Source organism: Parasteatoda tepidariorum, chromosome 5, assembly GCF_043381705.1.
Source record: "Parasteatoda tepidariorum isolate YZ-2023 chromosome 5, CAS_Ptep_4.0, whole genome shotgun sequence".
In the NCBI taxonomy this organism is placed as follows: domain Eukaryota; kingdom Metazoa; phylum Arthropoda; class Arachnida; order Araneae; family Theridiidae; genus Parasteatoda; species Parasteatoda tepidariorum.
In genome coordinates, this window is record NC_092208.1 from 5382229 (window position 1) to 5406113 (window position 23885).

General features: G+C 29.6%; 1 protein-coding gene across 1 annotated transcript in view; it reads right to left on the bottom strand.

Annotated features, from left to right (window-relative positions):
• LOC107439726 (eukaryotic initiation factor 4A-III) overlaps window positions 1-22545 on the bottom strand; it is a 27298-nt gene extending 4753 nt beyond the window's left edge. Inside the window, exons 1-9 of the mRNA XM_043056116.2 lie at window positions 22262-22545; window positions 18573-18645; window positions 15469-15598; window positions 12301-12433; window positions 7488-7568; window positions 7255-7396; window positions 5100-5238; window positions 4904-5019; window positions 2214-2321 (exon numbers count right to left, since the gene is read on the bottom strand). Coding sequence (XP_042912050.1) covers window positions 2214-2321; window positions 4904-5019; window positions 5100-5238; window positions 7255-7396; window positions 7488-7568; window positions 12301-12433; window positions 15469-15598; window positions 18573-18645; window positions 22262-22400 — 1061 coding nt within the window. The 5' untranslated portion in view covers window positions 22401-22545. The remainder of the gene's footprint in view (window positions 1-2213; window positions 2322-4903; window positions 5020-5099; window positions 5239-7254; window positions 7397-7487; window positions 7569-12300; window positions 12434-15468; window positions 15599-18572; window positions 18646-22261) is intronic.
• Window positions 22546-23885: the final 1340 nt, after the last annotated feature.

Consider the following 23885-nt stretch of genomic DNA (forward strand, 5'->3'; position numbering starts at 1 on the left):
ACAGATTTCTTTGAATGGGAGTAGAAAAGCTTTCAGAAAAAGAGTGCAATACAAAATCTATTATTATTAAATTATAACCAACTAATTTTTGGAGAATTTTATGAAGTTAAAAATATAAAAACATTTTGTCAAAATAGAAAAAAAAAATTACCACCAAAGCATCAGAACAAACTTGAGCCATAAATGGATTCAGCCCAAGGACAGAATTTAAAAACAGAAGCTAATATCCTAATCCCTTTTTCCACCTCCACCAGAATCTTATCTAAATTGCACAGTCCCATAGCGGTCAAAGGTTTCTACATTCGTTTAGCAACAGTGGGAGAATTTTATGTGGCCTTCCAGCTTAACACTGTAATGGAGCAAGTTTTGATGCAAGCAAAGTATCAAGCATGATGCAAGCAAAGTTGATGATATTTCAACTGTTTGCCGTTTAAAAAAAATGGGATAATGGACGAAATAATTTAAATTAAGAAAATTAGCAAATAATTTAAATTAGTAAAATTAAAAAAATTATCAAAGAAAAAAATTTCCAGTTTTTCTTTAAAATTCCCTGATTTTTCCAGGTTTTTATCTAAATTTCCCTGATATTTCCAGGTTTTTTCCAGTATAAAAAAATTCCCTGATAATTCCAGGTGGGTGGCCACCCTGTTTAAACTGGTTATGCCCGACTAGTGTGATGAAATAATTCGTACCTTCTAATTTTTTTTATTTTGTTATACCCTTTTTTTAATTTCATTTTAATTAGCTTCCTGGTTTTGAAAACTATTTTATTATTTGAAGATTGCAACTGGTTAGCATATTTTTTTTTTTTTTTTTTTTTTTTTTTTTTTTTTTTTTTTTTTTTTNTTTTTTTTTTTTTTTTTTTTTTTTTTAAAAATGACGCTTTATTTTATGTGCATTGAGTATTTTGGGTGATAAAAATGTATTTAAATTTGTTAAAAATGATAGCATTTCTGAAAAATGCTTTGTTTTATGTATGTGAATATTTTTTGAAGTTATACTTCTTATGCGACTCCCAACGAGGTTGCGGTAAACGTTTAACGCTACATTTTTATTGGCCGGGAAATCACGTGGTAGGATCCAGTTTTCCCTCATTCATTTCCATATTGTTTTGGTTCTCACTAGCATAAAAATAATAAAAGTCATAAAAGTATTGCTTTCCTATAAATATTTTTTTAGTTTGTTTTGATACACATATAATTTAATAGGGTAGTATTTTTTATTTTAAAATTTAGTGGATAACAATTGTAAAAAATGAGTGAAAACAATCTCCCGGACAATGCGACGGATTTAAGGTTATGTCAAGGTACGTCTCTAGTGAATATCAATTGATTGTTAGGTTTTCTCTTTTGAAATTACGTTATGACGCATTCACATCATTATTAATACAAATACATTTTCCATGGCGAGACGATGAGGCAACCACAAGCACTTCCACTGGTTCAAGAGGTCCACGAGGGAAAATTGCACAATATTACCCTGATTACAGAGCACGGAAGCGAATGGAGCAGGAAAAAGTCATTGTACAGAACTCGTGATCCTTCTACGACTGCTAATTCTTCTACAATTAACGTCGCAGGTTGCGAAGTTTAACTTCTTCTGCAAGGAGGGACTCCACTCACTATTTTTTTAAGTTTGATTTTAAACAGTTTCACATATTACAGGGGCCCTGCTTGCTACTAAGACGGCCCCGTTTTTTTAAGCATAACTTTCAATCAGGCTAATGAAAGCAATAATTACCAAATATTAAAGTAAAAATTTCTCTAATTTAACCTTATTTAAGATGTCTGTTTATTTTGGTGGCAACATGTCAATTCAAATTAGGGCAATTACACCGATAATTACAAACAAAATATCAAATCAACATAGTCTGTGATAATAGAAAGAATAAAAAAGTAATATCTTTCGGGAAAAAATATGACAAAAATTGAGAGTGATCAGAAGCTCTAGCCGGTTACACATCAACAGTCAGCACATGGTCCATGAACTGCAGGTTACACACCCCTGTACTCAGCACTAATTTCATCTATTGTTCATTTATGTCTCTAGAAATTACTAATACTTCTCAAATACCTAAACTTTTTCCCTTGACACACAACACCCCCTAAAAGTCTTTACTGCCCACGCTAGGAGCCCATGGTTTGGATATTAAAAGTTGAAGGAATTTGGAGCTCCATGCCATAGGGCTCACCCAACATATTTAAAAATGTTACCTGTGTATATACAATTCTCTGTTGTTTGGAAGGTCATAGTTGATAACAAGAGATACTTGTTGAACATCAATTCCTCTTGCCCACACATCTGTTGTGATGAGAACACGCCTGAAAGACGAAAAAGCACATTTTTAATTACAAAACACAATTCAATTGGTTACGATCATGAATACACTTTTTAAAAAATTTTTATGCACATAAATTATGCAACAAAAAAAAGAGAATGAATAATGATTTAATTGCTCTTTAATGAACTCAACTGGACAACCAGAAGAAGGCGTGCTCAGAGATCAAAATGTTTCTGTGTTATCTTAGCACACCAATCATGAATGTGTTTTTTTTAAAGCAACGCATACCCTCCAACTGCTACGGAATTTCCGTAGTTTCAGAAATCTTCTTTTCAGACGGTAGCAAAATTAATGTCTTAATATTTAAAAAAAATTAATTATAGCGTAACTTGTCCACTATTACTTATAAAAGTGCAGGCCATATGGCTAGATTCTTAAGTTCTGATAAAAGTTTTATGAGAGATCCATTTGCTTTAAATAATTTCTACTTTGGTTCGCTACCACTAGAAAGAATTATTTTCAAAATCCTCATAAGTTGGAGGGTATGGCAACGGTACTCTCTACATAATAAACAGAAATGGCATGAGCAGTCTTTGTGGCTTTAGGTGATGAAAATGCTCACTCTTCTCAACTTTATATTCATTTTAATAATCTGAACAGATTCCAGTAGATAATGTTTAGTTTTGTAAAATTATGCCAAAAACATTTAAGGACAAATCAAAAGTTAAAATTTATGAAAATGGTGGAAACTTAGTTGATAAACCAACACAGTAAAAAAAAAAAAAAAAAAAGCAGAAAGTTACAAAATCACGAAAGAATTTTATGACAGAACAGTAGATTGTTATCTAGAGTAGAGGAATAGATAATTATCTCCAAACAATATAAATACCGAATACATAGCACAAAGTTGAGAAGTCAGATTTTTCAAAAAAAAAAAAAAAAAAAAAAAAAAAAAAAAAAAAAAAAAAAAAAAAGTACCTTTTAAGTACTCAAAAAATATTTTTAATCACTCCCCCCCCAAAAAAATAATAATCATAATTAGGATATGTGCAGTAATAAAAAATATTTTTTCCATCGTTTAAAGTTCTAAATTTAGAAACAAAATGCAAAAACAGTTTCAAAAACTTTATATAATCTTGTTTTTTGCTTTTTCTTCCATTTTTGACGACAATCGATATGGCAAAGAAAAAATCTTTTTAAGAAAGAAAATTAGGCACTTTTTACAAATCCCAAATAAATAAAGCACCTTTAAGAGCTTTTAAAAAATGTAAATCAAAAATAAGCATCTTTAGGCACTTTTTAAAAACGTTATGCACCCAATAGTAATCTGTTAGGCAGTTGAGCCTATTGAATTACAAAATCAAGTAGAAGTTCAGTAGAGCCCTGATTATGCACAGAATTGAATGGCAAGAAAACTCAAAATATACGGCAGAAACAGGAAAAATTATTTTAAAATGTATTCATATATGTTTATATATTTTAAACATTAAACAGAATTCTTTCTCAATCACCGAAACAATGAATGATAAAGAAAAAATAGTACACAGTACATTCATAGAAGTACCAACAATAGTGATTAATATCTCTGGGTTGCAACGCAAATCTGGAAGGAAAAAAAATTCCCTGTGTTTTCCCTGTACATATGCAATATATTAAGAGGAAACAGACAATCACTCTACTTTTGAGTGACCAAAATTATTCTAGCTGTAATAGTTTTAATTTCTGGGAAAATAAAAATGAAGGAACAGCTAAGAAATAAAATTTCCTGTATTTACCCAGTTTGTAAGGAAAAACTCAAAATTCATCGTTATTATAGGAGATTTTTAAATTTCATGTGGAGTGGCATCCCTGTATCATTTTAGATCTGCTCACAGAACTTGCTAATAATCTGCACAGGGTGCGTAACTAAATCCTTCAACAAAAAATAGGCACCTTTTAAGCACTTGAAAATATTTTTAAGCACTATATTCATAAACAAAATGCAAAATAATTTTCAAAAACCTTACATGATCATGATAAAATAAATAGTTTCTGACATAGAACGCTTTTTCTTGATTACATTATGCACCATAAAAATATATAGATTTTTTCGTTTGATTTCAGAGGAAGGAAAATGAAGCCTGAAATTGAGAATCTCTTGCAAAATTCAGCAGAGTTGCACATGGTAGTGCAAGAATAATCCACACTGAATCCAATTCAGTATTTGCACATGCAGACCTGCAAGCATTTCATCACACATGTGAAATGATTGACACTTTAATATGTTACAGAGCAATGGTAAGCGGAAATGCATTTGGTTTGAATGAAACCTGAAATTGAGAATATCTTGCAGAATGCAACAGAGTTGCACAAGAGAGTGCAATAATCTCGCCGAAACCAGCTAAGTAGATGCACACGCGCACTTGCAAGTATTTCAAACATGTAAAAGGATAGGGGCTTTCATATGTTATGGACTGATGGGACACCAAAATAGATTGTGGCTGAATGATTTTTTAAAACACCCAATAAAAAAAGCACCTTTAAGGGCTTTTAAAAAACGAAAATAAGCACATTTAAGTGGATTACTGCACTACTGTGGATAATCCAGGCTCTAACATAGTAGAACATAAATATGGCACTTACGTTGATCCAGAACGGAATTCCTTCATAATGGCGTCTCTCTCCTTTTGAGGCATGTCACCATGCATTGAGGATACAGTGAAATTAGCTTCCCTCATTTTCTCTGTCAGCCAGTCAACCTAAAGACATTTATATTAAAAAAATGTTCTTCAACAAAATACAGTCATTTGAAGTTGACTTCATTTCATGAAATTCTCACCTTCCTTTTTGTGTTGCAAAAAATAACAGCCTGGGTGATTGTCAGAGTGTCGTACAAATCGCACAGTGTGTCCAACTTCCACTCTTCGCGTTCAACAGCCACAAAAAACTGCTTAATACCCTCCAGCGTCAATTCATCACTAAGAAAAAAAAAATGCTTCTAATTAAAAACAAAAAGTATTCATATGAAACTATAACATAAAAAGATTTAAAGAATATTCATTGCAATAAGCCTGAAAAGTTGACTGAAGCAAACAATTTACCAATCAACCAGGCTCATTGCAAAAAAGCTGGAATTTCTAATTATTAGCCTGCAATATCTGGTGTATATTTTTGAAACAATTATAATTTGGAACATATACATAAATGATACAATTACTTCAGCTTGCTCATACGTACGTATCCAAGGTGAAATTAATTTAATTGTTTTTATCGATAAAATTAAAAATGGAACACATAGTCTGTCTATGGTTACAAGGCATTTCATTGATGGTACATTCAAGGTGTGGTTATTTCAAGTGGCAATATCTAAGTAAGCTTTTGGCTCTGGTCAGCAAAATAAAGGAAATAAGGGTATAGAGAAGCTCCATTCTTTGAAATGCACTATTTCTTGTTTCCATAGCAGACGACAACCTTAGACCTTGTGGTGAGGGGAGTTTTTTCTATAGACAAACTACACAATTACAGAAACAAATAAAATTTAGGACAGCACATAAGACAAGTCAGGGCTGAAAAAACCCTTTTTTTAAAAAAAAAAAAAAAAAATACTTAACCTAGTAATAAAACTTAACCTTTAATTGGGTGTTAATATTTTAAATATAATGAAATAATTTTCTAAATCTATAATCAGAGTTGCCACTCAAATCTGGAAAGAAAATTCACTGTGCAGGGTGCATAGCCAAATCTTTCAACAAAAAATAAGTAATTTTTAAGCACTCAAAAATTATTTTTAAGCACTATATACTTCAACAAAATGCAAAATAATTTTCAAAGACTTTATATGATCATGATAAAATAACTAGTAACTGACAAAGAACTCTATTCCTGATTATATTAGCCATTATGAAATGATCAAGAAATTTTCCGGTTTGATATTGGAGGGTGGAAAATGAAGCCTGAAATGGAGAATATCCTGCAAAATGCAGCAGTTGCACATGAGAGTGCAATAATCTTGCTGAACCGAGCTCAGTAGACGCACATGCCGACTCGAAAGTATTTAATCAAACATGTAAAATGTTTGACGCTTTCATACGCCACGGACCGACAGTATACCGAAATAAATTTTATTATTTTTTTTCCAATGCCAGGCACTGAATTTTAATTTTTGCCCATGAAAATGCTGGAATTATTACTCATTTTGCATTACCCAGTGAGCACCTGAGAACCAGAGTCACGGAGGCGGGCAACATTACCCACACAAGCTCGTTTATAGGGTGGGCCACATTCACACACACAACAGAGGACAGCACAAAGAGAGATAGAAACATTCAATAAAATTAGATAAATTCCGAAATAAATTGTGGTTGAATGTACAGTGAAAACGTTGAACAAAGGTGAAAAGCACGCCTTTGATTAACGCATGTCAAAAATCGACATGGTAAAGAAAAAAAAAAATCTCATTTTGGAAAAGGGAAAAATTAAGCACCTTTTAAAAAAACATTCAATGTAAAAAGGGCTTTTAAAAACAAAAATGTAAAATATGCACCTTTAAGTGCTTTTTAAAAACGCTATGCACTATGCTGTGCTCTCCCTGTACATATTTATTAGACACAATATATTAAGAGGAAACAACAATTACTGTGCTCTTGAACGAGCTATATTGGGTTAACTATACTAGTTTTAATTGGGCATTTTAGGTTTAAAATAATCCTATTATGTTCTTTTGGGAGGACACTGAGGATACAAAGTAATTGAAGTATTTTTAGAAATAAATGTTAGGATAATTTGAGAAAAAAATATTCAAAAATGTGTAAAATATATTAATAGCTATATAGTGTAAATATATTAATAGCTGTTGTAACAACAGGGAAAAAAAACTCCAATATATGAGTTTTATTGAGAGGACACTGGGGATAGAAGGTAATGGAATATATATAATAGGAAGTAATTGAAATATTTTCATAAATAGAAAGTAATTTAAATATTTTCATTGTTACCGTTTGACTAATATCCTGATGGGATCTGTCATAAACTTGTTGGTCATTTCTAAAATCTCATGAGGAAGTGTGGCAGATATCAAAACAACTTGCGTACAGGGTGGCAGATATCGATACACGTCGTAAATTTGATCCTTAAATCCTGCATTCAAAGATATAATACTATTAAGACACAATTTTCATGCATGTAAAATCAATAGTTCTTTAACCTAATAAGGAATTTATCTTTCTACCTTTATTTAACATTTCATCGGCTTCGTCCAGTACAAGCATTTTTATAGATCTTGTTCTTAAATTCCTTCTTCTGATCATATCTGAAATGGTGATGAAACAAGCATTTAATACAAAGCTAAGATCTTAAAATATCACAGTGTTAAAGAAATTACAGTAGGACGTCGATTATCCGCTGATAAAAAAACCCCCCTAGGATAATCTTAAAAACTGTAGTGTACTATTACTACAAAAATATAATTTCAATTCCTAATATATAGGACACGCTAACTCAATTCTAGGGTGGGGCACCTTTGGACACTGCCGATAACTTTTATCTCCCCATACCAGAAGGTTGCGTGTTCAAATCACGTCTGGGTCACCAATGTGGGGAGAGAGTAGTTATAGGCAGAGACAACCTTCATCTATGAAAAGGTATCCCACCATAGAATTGAGTTAACACGTCTTATATATTAGTGAAGTGGAATTATATTTTTGTAGTTGTAGTACACTACAAAAACCTCATGAAATAAAGCGAAAACATGAAAAATACTTTCATACATGTGCATATTTTAAATATACAACAGAAATCTTTGATCTGATCTACGTCTATATAACTGAAACAACGAAAAAGAAAAAAATTAGTTCAGACGTTCTTCACAGAAAGGTTTAGATACACTCGCTTTCATACGCTATGAAACGACGCTACGCTGAAATAGATTGTGGCTGAATGAATTGTGAAAATGTTGAATAGAACAATCTGAAGAGCAGGCAAAATCGACATGGTAAAGAAAAAATCTAATTTTCAAAAAGGAAAAAATAAGCATTGTTCAAAAGCACCCAATGAAAAAGCACCTTTAAGTACTTTTTAAAAACTCTCTACATGGAAATATATCTAGGTGCAAGCATTTGTCTAGGCCTCACATAGGAACTTATTTTTATATAAATAAATACATTCAAAGTTGGCAAGTTTAAGCCAATGTTTTTTTTAAAAATCATTTAACAAAAAAAAAAAATCTTGTAATAAATTTAATTTTCTATTGTTTCGATAAATGCTTTGATTTTAAAAGTAACTGAATGAAAAAATAAATTTTCCATGAAAATAATACCAATCATAAGTAAAATTGCTAATGTGAATCCGTGTTACTTTAAATAAATGTATGTGATCCGTAATTAGGGTGGCCACTCAAATCAGGTTTCAAATTTTCCTGATTTTTCCAGGTAAAAATCTTAAAATTTCAAGGTTAACGTATTTTTTTTCTTCATAAAGTATAGGATGGAAACAACAAAAGTACTAAAATCGTAAAGTATTTTATTTAAAATTATATTTTATTAATATATCATAATGAAAAAATAATTAAAGTACATTTATTTGAACTTAGCAAGATTTTATTTTTTTTTGAATTTTTAACGTTTTGGTACAAGTTGGATGTGGAGAAAATACGCTTAGCATGTAAAATATATTGTTTTGATTGAGTAAAAAAAGTTTAATGTGAATGTAATTTCTGCACAAAGTACACCGAATGGCAAATACAGAGAGACTACGAAAAAACTTTGACAAGTATTGTTTAATATATTTTCATTAGGGATGTAATGAACAGTGATTTAGCAGAATTGCTGAATACCGTATAGTCGGCTAAACAAATCGTCTGAATACCAAATATTTGGTGGCCGAATAGTAGCATTTTTCTTCAAATTTTTTTTTTCAACATGTATGTTATTTTTTTTTTATATATAAATAAGTTTAGATATTTTTGAAAATTAATCAAAACTCAGCTATATTATTAGTGTGGGGTAAGGAGAAAAAATTATAAAAGTTATCTATTAGAAATATTTAAGATAAATAAAAACTAACTAATAGCTAGAAAAAAAACTGAAGTTGTGAAGTTGAAGAAAAAAAGAAACAGAGAATAAGCAAAAAATAGTATCTTAATTTTTAAGACAAAACTTTAATGCTGAAAATAGTATTTCCCGATTAAAAAAGTAAACATAAAACTTTAAAAGAAAAGTCTACCAGAAAAGCTTTTAAAAATGCCCACAAAAAATTATACACAGAAGCGAAGCAAAAAATAAAAATCTATTATAATTAAACTAAACTGATGGACTATCAAATTTTAAACTGAACATCTGTTTTCCAATTATAATGTATTTTTTTTTTATTTTAAAAAAAGGGTAGAAAGAAAGAAATAAGTCTAATAGAAACTCTCTTAATTGCTCCACCATAATAAAACTCTTGATATAAAAAACCCAAGTTTTTTAAAAAAGAAAAAGCTACATAGAAACACACACATTTAACACATTTTCAAGTAGTGGCGATCAAAAATAACGTTCTTCAGAAACACTCTTTAAAAAATGCTGTATCATAATAAAAACTTTGATAAAAAGTTAACAAAAAAAGGCAAAAAAAAGCATTCTAATTTCTCAAAATATAACTTTAAGGCTGAACATCACAGCATTTTTTTTGTTACCAGCTATATGTCTTACCATACTAGAAAAAAGTAAAAATAAAAGAATAAAATCATAAAATGCTGTGATATAATCAAAACAATCTAGATTCTTAAAATAGAAATTTTGCTTCTCCATTTATCTTCCACAACATAATTTTGCAAGCACATGAATATAAAAACTTAACAAAGATGTGTAAAGACTATATCTGATAATGCATAATTAAAATACTATTTTAGATAACTCTATTTAATCTATTAAAACTTTGTCAATAAATACTTGGTCGAACATTCGGCAAACAGGCCAAATGCCGAATAGTAAGCAAATATTTGCTGCATCCCTAATTTTCATTAAACAAAAAAATAATTAAAGAGAAACAATAATCTCAGGTGATTATGCATGAATAACTTTTTATACTTATTTACATTTTATTTATTACATTATATTTATTTATATTTTATTATTTATTTTATTTATATTTAATCCAAACAGTACTCTTCGTAAAGTTCACTGATCATATTTTCCTTAAACTAATATCTAGAGTCAAATGTTTAAATAATGTTGTTTTCAAGCACGATAAGCAGTATTAAAAAACTAATGTCACAAAGGCAAAATTGTCAAATTTCTTATTACATATCTCATAGAAAAAAACTAGATAAATTCTTTATATTTTATTCTTTTCTAATTCGAAATTAAAATATTTAAAGAATTCCTATCTAACTAAATGATTTTTTTAGCTTAGATCAGTTAATTTTTTTTTGCTTGCTTTTACAACTAGAAACCTGCACAATGAAAAAAAAAAAAAAAAAAAAAAAAAGACAGTTTCATTCCTTCTTCCTAATAAACACGTATGAATAAAATTTTTTATATCCTCTGTTTATACAACATTTAACATGTTTCCCATACATTCCCTAATTTTTACCAGCTTCTCAAGGTAAAAGGAGAAACAGTTCAGGAAATCATCTCTGGAAAAAGAGTAACATTAACAAACATTCGACATTGTTATCACTACAGATTGTCAAATTTTGAATTAAAAATCAAATATTTAGCAACAAAATGTTAATATAACCATGTTAACATATGGTTCATCCTTAAAAGAACCTTTTTTAAAAAATTGTACAATTTGTTGACAAACAATGATGTTGGTGATTGTAAGAAAATATGTCATTTGATTGACTTTGCTGAGAAAAAATAATTCACAGATTTGGATGGGCGTACAAAATCTTTTAGAAAAAGAGTATAACATAAAATCTATTAAATTATGACCAACCAATTTGTGGTGAATTTTATGAAATTAAAAGTACTAAAACATTCTTAACCATTTAGTCAGAAGAAAGAAAAAAACTTAAAGCATCGGAACAAGCAATAAATGGATTCAACCCACGGTTTAGAAGTGAAACAAATGCTACTTTTATAAACAGAAGCAAATATCTTAACTCCTCTTCAATTCCCACCGCAATCTTTGCCTTTCCTAAACTGTCTCCAAAAAGGTTTCTCCATTCATTTAGCAATCACGGGTTTTATGTGGCATTCTAGTTTAACAGGGAATAATGGAGCGAATTTTGATGCATGCAAAATATTGCTAAGTTGATATTTCAACTGTTTGGCAATAAATTTCTATATAAAAAAAGTCAGTTTAACGGATCATAAAATATTTTAAATTAAGATAATCTAAAAAAAATTCCAGCTTCTCTTTAAAATTCCCTGATTTTTTCAGGGTTTTATCTAAATTTCCCTGACTTTTCCAGGTTTTTTTAGGTATAAAAAAAATTCCCTGATAATTCCAGGTATTCAAGGTTTTCCAGGTGGGTGGCCACCCTGGTAATTTTAAAATATTTCTGCAAATATATATGCAAAAATAAGTTAATGTGAGTAAATTAAGACATAATTTCTCTAACTTTTTTAAAATTAAATCAGATCACCACCAACTCTATGTTATAGTTTTTAAAATTATTTACAAAATGCGATTAAAGAACTAGTTAAGTTCAAAAGTTTACATGTTTTATTAATCTTGTTAAACAATACATTAAGCTTTTTGAAATCAAAAATATAAATGGGAATAAGGGGGCTTCTCTGCATTTCATTTTTGGCTTAATTTTTATATTTTTTCTTTAGTTATCGCATAAACAGATCCTATTGCATGTGTTATCAGTGATTCTGTTAGACTTAAGTTATGGGCACATGACATATATAAAATAAAAAAAGAATGAAGCAGGTCGTATCTGCGATATAAAAATATGGCAGGGTGAAACACCCTTTAAAAAAACTAAAGAAAAAAAAAAAAACACAGATCTTTGTCATTAGAAAGTCAAATTCCCAGTTCAGTTTCTGTTATATATACATAAACACACACACAAGAATTCAGGATAATGAAAAACTAATGATACATACCAAATACCCTTCCAGGTGTACCAGAAACCACATGCTGTCCATAATCTAATTTTCTGATGTCTTCTCCCAAATTTGTTCCTCCAATACAAGCATGACACTGAACATTCATGTAATCTCCAAGGGCTAATATAACCTGCTCATAAAACAGTTATTTCAGTTCTTATTCCACACATTGTATTCAAAATTCTACAAATCAATGCAGCAGGATATATCATTGTGGGGAAAGTTATTAACGACCATGTCAACCTTCATATATGAAAAGGTACCCCACAATAGAATTGACTTAACATGTCTTATATACCAATGAATTGGAATTATACTTTTGTAGTCGTAGATACACAACTTTATGTAATAATTTTTTAAAAAAAAAGAAAGAAAAGAAAGTAGGGTTGATATTAGTAAATATTCCTATTTTTTGCACATGCTGCTAGATCTGTAATTAAATTGGGGGAAAAAAATGGAAAATGAAGTCTATTTCGAAAAGGAAATTTTCTGATTGTAAAAGCTTGTTACGCTAATTAGTGAATCTTATGGAAAGGATTAAATCAAAAAAATGGCTTTGAGAAAGACTATTTTAATTATTTATCAATCTTCTAAATGCTTAATGAAGTGTATGACGTTTAATGAAGTGCACATTGATTAAGTTACTGAAATCATTCTCTATGACAGAATTAGATAAAATGAAAAACTTTCTGCAAAAACAAAACCTTAATTATAAAAATTTCTGTGAGCAATTATACCTAATTAACTGTTAAATATTACAATATATTAATCTTAAATATCACAAAATAACTCTAGACACTAGTTACAACCCTTTCATTTAGCAAAATTTATGCAGCTCGACTTGAAATAGAATGTTCCCAGTGACAGGAAGATAACTTGCCTTCAAGTTTGTGACAGTCTATTAATAAGCAAAGTCAAAAACTAGTCTTTAACATCAAAAATCCAATCAATGTTCTGAGATAAATAAAGATCACTAAATGTAATCTTATTTTTCCCACAATCAATATGCATTTTATTATCTTATTATTCACAATTTTATTATCATATCATATCTCATCATCTCATTGTATCAAGATGCATTTTATTATTTACAATCTGGAAGGCCAACCTTTTTACACAAATGTGGAAAGAAAACTAACTGCCACATAAGTTAAGTAAACTAATAACTAACTAAGCATAAAAGTAACTATCACATAAGGTTTTGACATGGGTCAGCATTAAAAATATTCATGTTACAACAGGAATCTTTGTCTCCAGTATATTGTGCTAGCAAAGCTACCCTCCCTGAAATGCGCTATTCTTGTTTCAGGGCATGTAGCAAGATTTTTCAACAAAAAATAAGCACCTTTTAAGTACTTTTTAAACACACAAAAAAAATTCATAATTACGACCTGTGCATTCATAAATTTTTTTCCCCCCTATCATTTAAAGTTCTTAATTTATAAGCATAAAATCAATAAAATTCAAAAACATTTTAAACAACTGTACATAAGCATGATAAAATAACTAGTTTCTGGTAAATATTGCAAAGAAAATTATGCATTTTTCGTAATTTAAAACGACAATCGACATGGCAAAGAAAAAAATATCTCTATTTAAAATATAGAAAACTAAGCACTTTTTTACAAACCCTGAATAAAAAAAAACACCTTTAAGGCTTTTAAGAAACTTAAATCAAAAATAAGCATCTGCATCTTTAAGTACTTTTTAAAAACACTATGCACCCTGTGTTTCTATAGCAACAGAGAGCCTCCAACTTTGTGTTGGGGGTAGTTCTTTCCATAGACAAACTATAACCAGGGGTCTTTCCAGACATTTAGTGAAATTGTGAAGAAACTACTCATAATTTGTGAACATAAAATAAACATTAAGTCGCATTCTTTCAACCAGGGAATGAATTTGTGCAAATAGGGTTGCCATTGCAAAAATTGCTAAAAAAACCTTTCAAAGAAGTTTTAAAATTGTAAAAAGATACAAGTTTCTGCTTAACAATTGCTGCTGCTACTAAATTAGATAGGCAACATACAAATATTTGGTATTTTGCCTATACTGCTCAACACACAATATTCATTTCAGACGATTAATGGAAACAAAATCAGTCACAAAANACTCGGGTTTCAGTTTCGAGTGTGCGCGTATGCGCAAGTCATAACGTGGGTACGACATGAAGTCCGTGTGAATGATTACGTAGCAAACACCCCATTTTTCGTGAAATGCAGGGGATCTGCCAGATGTCACTGAAGGGAAAAAAAAATTATTCGTGAAAAAAAAGCACTTTTTAAAAACGCCAGCTGAAAAAAGCACCTTTAAAAGCTTTTAAAAACGAAATCCACCAAAAAGCACCTTTAAGTACTTTTCACAAACGCTACGCATCCTGATACTAGTTTAAATTGCTGGAAACACATAGAGAAAAAAAGGAACAGCTGAACATACTTAAATAATGTTATAGTAAATGAAATAGTTTAGTATAGCTGAAATATCATCCTTATACATTCCATAGATTGAGCTTTGAGTTGTCACAATTTTTTTAAAAGACAAAAATAAGAAACAAAATTCCCAGTATTTTCCCAGATTCTAAAGAAAAACTCCAAATTCCCCGTTATTTCAGGTGTTTTTTAAATTCCCTGTATTTTTCAGGTTACCCTGTTTTAATTTGTTACACATTAAGTAAATTTAAACAATTCTTACATTTATAATACTTCATTTAAAAAATTGCCAGAAAATAATTTTTATTTACATAGTTTTATGAATAAATATAAAATGATCAATTATTTATTCACAATAAAAAATTATCTATTAATATCAATAAGAATGTACACGCGATATTTGTTATATTTTCTCAGAATACTACATTTGGAGTTTAGACTAAGGGAAACTTTGAAAACTTAGTTCGTCTCTAGTCTTTCTTTATATTTGTCAAGGGTCCAATTAAAAGATAAAGTATTTTGTGAAGGGACCATTTTTATGGAAAGATATTTTGTGAAGGGTCCGTTAACAGACTCAAATTTCTTTTAAACAGATCCATGATAACAAACACAATAATCAAGCATACAATAAACAATCACGATTAAAATTAAATTTAACAAAATAAGTTCACAAGCAATATGTTTTTTTTTTATAGATACTACAATACAAGTTCAAATGTGAAAATTATAAAAATTCAACCTTTTGAATTTGAACAGCCAACTCCCTGGTAGGTGATAGGATAAGAACTTGTGTTTCCCTCATTTCTGTTTCCAGCATTTGGAGAACTCCTATGGAAAAAGTAGCTGTTTTCCCAGTACCAGATTGAGCTCTAAATATTATAACAAAGAGTTAAAATAATATCTAATCATTCTTTAAGAAAAATTGCTTTGAAGATACAACATTTTTTAGTAGCGTAAATAATAAAAATTGTTGCTGAAAACTATGACATTGTAATTACCTAAATAAATTTTTTTTCTTCCCAATAACATGATTAAAATTTCATTAAATGACTTATTGTCAAATACCATGATCCATTTAGTCATGTTGGTGGCTAATATCATAATTTTTATATAAACATTAGTGGTCCAGCATTAAGTTTCGACATTAAAAGAAACAAAACATACTTCTTAGAAATTTTTTTCCTCTTTTATTAATAATTGATTTAGAAAATACATACATACACCAGGGGTCTGTCCAGACGTTTTGGGAAAGGTCCTGTTTTTTTAAAAAAAAACTTTTCATAATTTGTGAATGTAAAATAAGCGTTAAGTCACGTTCTTTCACCCGGGGCATGGGTGCAAGTTGGAAAAAAGGCCAAGACTGAAAATTTTTTGACTGAAATACCTAACATACGCAATACCCCCCTCGACATATGTAAACTATCTAAGGAAGCTTTACCATAATACATCAAGTTTAAATACTGCACAAAAAACATTTATTCATCTGTCTTTTGATAAAATAACAACAGGACATAANCTGCTCTGAGGAGCAACATGAAAACATGTACTTAGTGAATGGTCCCCAAGTTAATTCCAAGATCATGGGTACTATTCTATAAATAGAATAGAGCAAGAAGGCCATTAGCTTGCCATTGACGAAGACGACGGCACTTCAATAACGATAAAATTAACAAGAGAAATAAAACTTTCTTTTGCTATTAAAATTTGGCAATGTTTAGTTGGTCCCCAAAAATTCGAGGGAAGTTTCGGTTCCATTTCGGAGAGTGGAAAATGAAACCTGAAATTGAGAATATCTTGCAAAATGAAGCAGAGTTGCACATGAGAGTGCAAGAATCCTTCCCACTGAATCCAGAGCAACCCATCACATGGCAGTAGCTTGGTTGCCGCAAAATTGTAACTTGGCGATACCCAGGGAAAAATATCCCTTTTGGAGCAGATAGGGGCAATTTAAGCCTACCAGTTCAATTTGGAGCATGTAGGCGCAGGTTTCCAAAATTGGCACGAATCGGCACAGCACTTGCAACACTGGGAGACCTAAATTCATGACTTTCCATGATTTTTTTAAAAAAATAGCAAAAATCATGACATTTCATGACAAATTTTGTTCAATACTGAAATTCATGACTTTCCATGATTTTTCATGACTTTTCAGTTGCGCGGATACCCTGTATTTAGCCTATACTGCTCAACACAGAATATTCATATTGGACGAATAATGTGGAAACAAAATCACTCACATTTTTAATAATTTCAATTGACATATTTTAAATAACACAACTAAGTAAGGTATCACATTTAAGGTGTTACACATTAAGTAAACTTAAACAATTCATACATTTTATAATATTTTATTTAAAAAATTGCCAGAAATTAATTTTTATTTACACAAATATTCAATTAATTAATTTTAAGAATAAACATAAATGGATCAATTATTTATTTACAAAAAAAAAAAAAAAATTATGATTGAATATTAATAAGAATGCACTGACGATGTTTATAAAAGTAAGAATATTTTCTTAGAATACTACATTTGGAATTGAAACTTAGGGAAACTTAGTTTGTCTCGAACCGACACCCCGGGAAGGGTTTATTCGACGAACAAAACAATAATGAAAATAAACAAATTTGTGAAAGGTCTGATTAAAAGATAAATTATTTTGTGAAGGGTCCGTTTTCTAAATAGACCCTTGTATACTCATTATGTAAAATATAATTAGTCATATATATATATACATACACTATATACACATATGTATAGCACAATAAAAACAAAAATGATAAAAAGAAAAACGAAAAATATTAAGAAAAATAATGGAACTCATAAAATAAGTTGTAGATGTACTATAGAAAACATGGAAAATAATATAAAAACGATTAATGAAAAGTGAGAAAGAAATTTTTTTTTATAAATATCTCATATTAATAATTTTTCTTCCCTTTTTATAAATCCTTATCCTTATTATATTCCTTTTCATGTTTTTTTTTTTACCTTTAACTTTAAATATAAATATCATATGTTATATACCAGGAATAATTGTGACAGAAAGTGAAAAACCCTGAAAAATTTATGTGTATAAGATTGATATCAATTTATATACCATACATGTTTCATATGTAACATTGTTTTTGAACTAACATTAATAGTCAAATTACCTATTAATGAAGCATATCACAAATTTACCATAACTAATTCAAGAAAAAAACCTACTTCTTACTAGAATTGCAATATTGGATTTTAAAATCATGTGAATATGAATTGCAATATTGAATTTATAGATCGTGTAAAGACAAATCAGGATGCATAATTTTTAGATTGTGTGCATATGAATTGCAATGTGTATTAAATCATATATAAATATGAAAGTAAATGTTTTAAGTTTACAACCGCAGGAACATAAATATAAATGCTGAATTTTAAAAATGTGCGAATATGAATCTCGACATTGAATTTATAAACCATGTAAATGGGAATCATGATGCACAATTCTTATGTGCAACTTTTAAATAAGGTAAATACAAAATTGATGTTTGATATTAAAATCACGTAAACAAGAATTGCGGTATTAGTTCAGTGCAATTGCAAACGCTCAAAATGGCAAAAATTTACCAAACCAAAAGAGTAAAACTGGCGGAAGAATAACATGTATGTAAACGTCTTGGTAGAAAGTTTCAAAACTTCGTCGGATTTTAAGTTTTGATTTGCAGAGTTTTGCGAACTTATGGTTTTGAGATTCATAGAATTCTGCACAGAAAAATCACATGCAGGTTTTTAGAAATTGAAAAATAATACAAAAAACACTGAATGCAACCATGCGTGCTATGTATTAATAAATATCTTACTGAGCAATGACATCTCTTCCTTTCATAACAGGCTTGATTGATCTTTGTTGAATTGCTGATGGTTTCTCAAATCCTATCATTATAAGAAAATGTATATTAGGTTTTAATTTAATATGTCATTCAAACAATTCATATAATAACATAATTTAACAATTCACATAGGTGTTGGTTGGGGGTTTGGACAAGGCACTTGGGTTTTAAAGTGTCCAAAACCTTGAACATTGGTAAAAGGTAAAAATTCTATAAGTGTAACCATTGTATTTATAATAATTACATATATTAATAAATATTTGATACCTTTTATACAATTTGCTATAACTTATTAAAGGAAAATAATTTAATAGGAAAAGATTTATAGCTTTTGAAGCTCAGCAAATCACTGAACAACAAAAGTGAATACCTTATCCCTTAAATACGAATAAATAATGCAACATTAAAAATAATTATAAACTTTTTTAACTAAACACAAACTTGTCTTCTTTTTGCTTCTTGTTGAAAAATTAAAATTTAATTTTTTACAATATTTATTTTATAATTGTGACATAATTAGAGTGAATAGGTTTTGGACAGGACGTTTAAACCGTAGATTAATCCATTCTGTCGCAAACCTTGCCAACTCTGTCAAAAAAGCCACAAAGATTGCATCAACAACTCAGATACATGTTAAAAACGTTCTATAAAAATATTTCTCCTTAAAATCCATCATCTTTCAAAAAAATATTTATAATAATTGCATTGGAAATAAAAAACAGTTTACATTTACACAAACAACTATGTTTTCACCTCTATTGAATAAACTATAGCCTTTAAAGGCAATGAAAGTCGAAAATATAGATTTATGCATGACCTAGTCAAAAATGTTCTCATAATGAAAAAAACTTTTAGTGCTAGTACTGTTAAATGGGTGTTTTCAATAAATTCAGGTTCAAATTTAACTACAGACAATGATTTTTAAATTTGGATAAAATTTTAAGCACAAAATTTTACAATAGCAAAATTGTTTTTGAACATATGGGACAAATATAAATAGAAATTTACCATTCATGAATGATTTTTATTTGCAAAGACAATTTTTGAAAATATTTTCTTATTTTACCATGACAAATTATGTCTAAATTTTCATAAAATAGGTTACATTTAAAAAAAACCTAGGCAAACCCCTTTATACTGTCACTACTTGAAGCAAAGTTTTTATAAATTTGTTCAATTACTAGAAGTAATGTGAAAAGATACGTATATAAAAAAAAGTTTTGCAGATTAATAATTTGATATATAAATGAAAAAATGTAATGATTATAACAATTATTTAGTGGTTGTAATAATAATTTATCAAAATATTCTTTTTGAGGATCAGCAATGAATTTTGAACGACACAAAAGTTACAGAATTTTCTGCACCTTTAGCAAATGACTCAGAACTTATTTATAGAAAATGAAAACATATTAAGATTTTTTTAGATACAAAATAGGGGAAATGATTTCTCTGGCACACAAATGACATTTCTTTGAAATGTCCAAAAAATTTAAAAACTTCTAACCAAAAATAAATATTTAGCAAAAACATAACTAAAGCTGAATTTTTTTTTACTCATTAATTATAGCCAGGGTAGGCAGGTTTTTGACATGTGACAGTTTAAACCATGGTTTAAACCGTCACGTCAAAAACCTCACTGTCAANTTTATTAAAATACAGGATTACACACAGATACAATACATTATTTTTAAACCAAGGCAAACATTTTTGATTTGTTACTTTTTCAATCACTCTTGAAGCACAAAATTTTGTTAATGACGATGATGAGAATGAATTGTTAATAAAATGCATATGATATGAAGGTCCGAACATTAAAATAAGGGCTGCCTTAAAAATCTTTCGAAGGGACAAGTGCCCAGATGGTGCATCATTTGCAAACACAAACATTCGTTGGTCTGTTTTTCCAACAACTTCTTCATCTCCATCGAAAGCATCTGGTCTTTTACAAACAATTCTGTTAATCGTGGATCCCAACGATTCACAAATTGCTTCTGAAATGGGAATGGAAAATATAAAAGTCATAAACTTTACGAAATTGGAAATCTCTGAATTTAATTCTTTTACGGCTTGCTTTAGAAGCTCTCTTGATAAAAATAGTGATCGACTTCTCCTGCTGTATGCTTAAAACTGATACACCCATATTATAAAGAAGTTATATCCATAACCTAATTCAATAATTTCCTCCTCAGAATGGCAACAATACGGAAGAGGGAGATTACTGATAAATGTGCTGAAATTTGTGTCTCTTATTCAAGATACAAATTGTTCTGCAGGACTTCGTTTGTTCTGCGACGTACGTCACAGTTTTAGGCACTTTCTGCTTCTGGGAGTGTTTCTAAATATGTTCTAGAAAAAATAAATTTAAAATTTTGAAGAAACACTTATATTTTGAATAGTAACCAAAATCTTGTACTTTTGAAAGCTCACATCTTTTGTAATATTATGTATTCATTTTCATGTGTTATTGAAAATCTGCAGTGATATTATTAAGAAATTTATTTATAACCAAATTTAGTGTATAGTATAGATTATACTAAAAATTAGACATTTTTAAAGATAAACATTAGCAGTTTTGTACATTAGACATCTTCTTTTAAAGAAAAATCTTTTTAATATTCTTTTAAATCTTCTTAATAATCTTTTTAACATAAGACAATACAAATTTAAGTGCTTTCTGTTAAATACACAGAGTAGCTCGTGTGTTGCCTTTAGCAGTAGAGTGTATATGTTGTGCGTGATGGAGACTGAATATGCCACAGTCATGAGTAGCAAGTCAACTGTTCAACGTGGATGATCCATCGAAGTAGGCGTTTCTGCCAAGGTGGGCATGCTTACATCACATCCGGTCACCAATGTGGGGAAAGAAGTTATCGACAATACCTACAATTATCTATGAAAAGGTACCCTAACATAAACTCGAGTTAACATGTCTTAAACTATTGAATTGATATTTTTGTAGTGGTAGATAGACTACAAATGCATATCATAAAGAAATATTAGATTGTGTAATCCCCTCAATATCACTAAATCCTATGTGTACAAAAAAGTTAGGAAAAACTGTACCATGAAATATTCTTAATATTTTGGAATAACGAAATTAAAAAAAGTAGCAAACCAATAACCAGAACTTCATGTAAATAAAATTACTTCAACTTAAGATTTATTGCATAATATAGAAATACATTATTATGTAAACATTGTTTAAAATCCAGAACAGGCAATATAAAATGTATAAATAGATTTCTTTTCCATTATCAAACACTAGAATACATTTTCATTAAGTTCACAGTTACTTGAAAATCTGGTAGAAATATGAAAGATATGGAATCAGTCAGAGGGAATAATACAGAGTGAATAATACTCAAAACCCAAAATAAGTGTCTCAAAAACGGCAATCATATAGTGCTGAAATCATCCATAATAATAGACTTGCATCTTAGGGACAGTCTGTGCTATGATTATTGAGGGTTCAAATTTCATTTAGTTTTATCGATGGCAATATTAATTAACTCTTTGAAACAGAGTAAAAAATGTATCAGAAAAGTGCAAACAATTAAAAACATAGTTGTTTTCTAAAAGAGCGCTTTAAGGATAAAATCGTTTAGTAAGACGAGTGTGACTAATTGGGAAGAAAAAATAATGAGTTTTCATGTTACCATATGCATAGATACCACGAAGTAAATCTTCCCTAAGACCAATTGCATCGAAAGTGGGAATAATTTCAACATCTTCACTTGTATCAAATTCAACATTTGATAAATCAGGTTCCACGACACGACGATTGCGAGCGGCCATTTCTTGCTTGTTATGTTTAGAATATGAACTGTTGCCCAAGAAGTAAAGTTGCAGTTAGTAGAAGCTAAACTATTAATTTTCCGTTCAGAGTTGTTTTGGCAGCCGAAATTGTATTGGCGATCGCAGCGCTCGAATACGCCACTCACTTACTTACTTTATTTATAAACAATTGGGCACCTGGGCTGCGCAGCGGCCCCTATCCCATAAATCTAGAAATTTACATAAGTTTAAAGTGATAAAATTTTGAATTTAGCAGTCGATGTGGTAGCTAATACAAAATTACAAGCGCTTTGCTTGGGTAAATAAACATTTGAATATCGAAACTAAATTTACACATATAAATAAAAACATAATTTGAAATATATATACATAGGTTGACATAGTTAAATATAGTGGATATAACATTTGAATATCGAATCTAAATTGACGCATATACATATAAACATAATTTGAAGCTCGAATACGCCATCTGGGGAGAGACCGGTTTTATACCTTTGGCCCTTCTCCCTTCCCTCTCCTCCCCTTTTCAGTTGTACAGGAATATACTATGATACTTTCCCTTTTTATTTTAGAAAAATATTTTTTAAAATTTCCATGATGCTTTTCCTTAGAACTATGTTTGATGTATTTTTCAGTTCCATATGGATGGTGTTTTCTATACTGGAAATGCTGCAAGTTCTGTTCCGCCTACATTTCCGGGTTACTGTTTCCAGTGTATTTTAAAGCCATTTGACTCACAACGTGATCATTGTGTTTTGAGATTTTGCAAACGTAGTATTTGATTACTTATTACTTATGTTTACAATGCTAACAATATTTGTGTTTACAATGATAAAGGTGCTAACATTAACGTAAGGTTGTGCGCAGCTTGCAACAAGAACAAACAGTAATAAACAAGTGGAAAATGGCCAAATGAGGATTGCCAAAAAAGTGATAAATTTCCTCCCAGAAAGCATGTGACATTATGACAACCTTGAGTTTTAACTTTACTTTCATTGTTACGAAAAGGTTTGCGGTAAAAACCTTTTTTCAATGACGTAAAAATATTGCAATTTCCAACCTTTCCACCTTAAAGGAAAGCTAAATGATTTTTAAATCTTTTTTTAAAAATATTATTATTTAGGTTAAAAAACAAGCAAATTGTAAACCTTATTTTTTGCATTTTTGTTTGCTGTCATGATTAGATTAGAAGAAATATTAAGCGAAAACCTTTTTCAATGGAAACAAAATAAAGCAAATATTAACCTTTTCAGCGAAAATATTAATAAATAATACGAAAATATTTTGCAAAGGGCCTCATTTAAAGGAAAGCAAATAAACGAGCATAAGACCATGATTTTGGATGGTTTTTTTAAAGTCTGCGAAAGTACAATACGAAAACTTTCTTTGGAAGGTTTCTCGACACAAGTATAAGTAATAGTTCTTTTTTAGAAACTTTTCATTCGAACAATCTCATTCATTGAAATAATAAATAAAATTTGAATC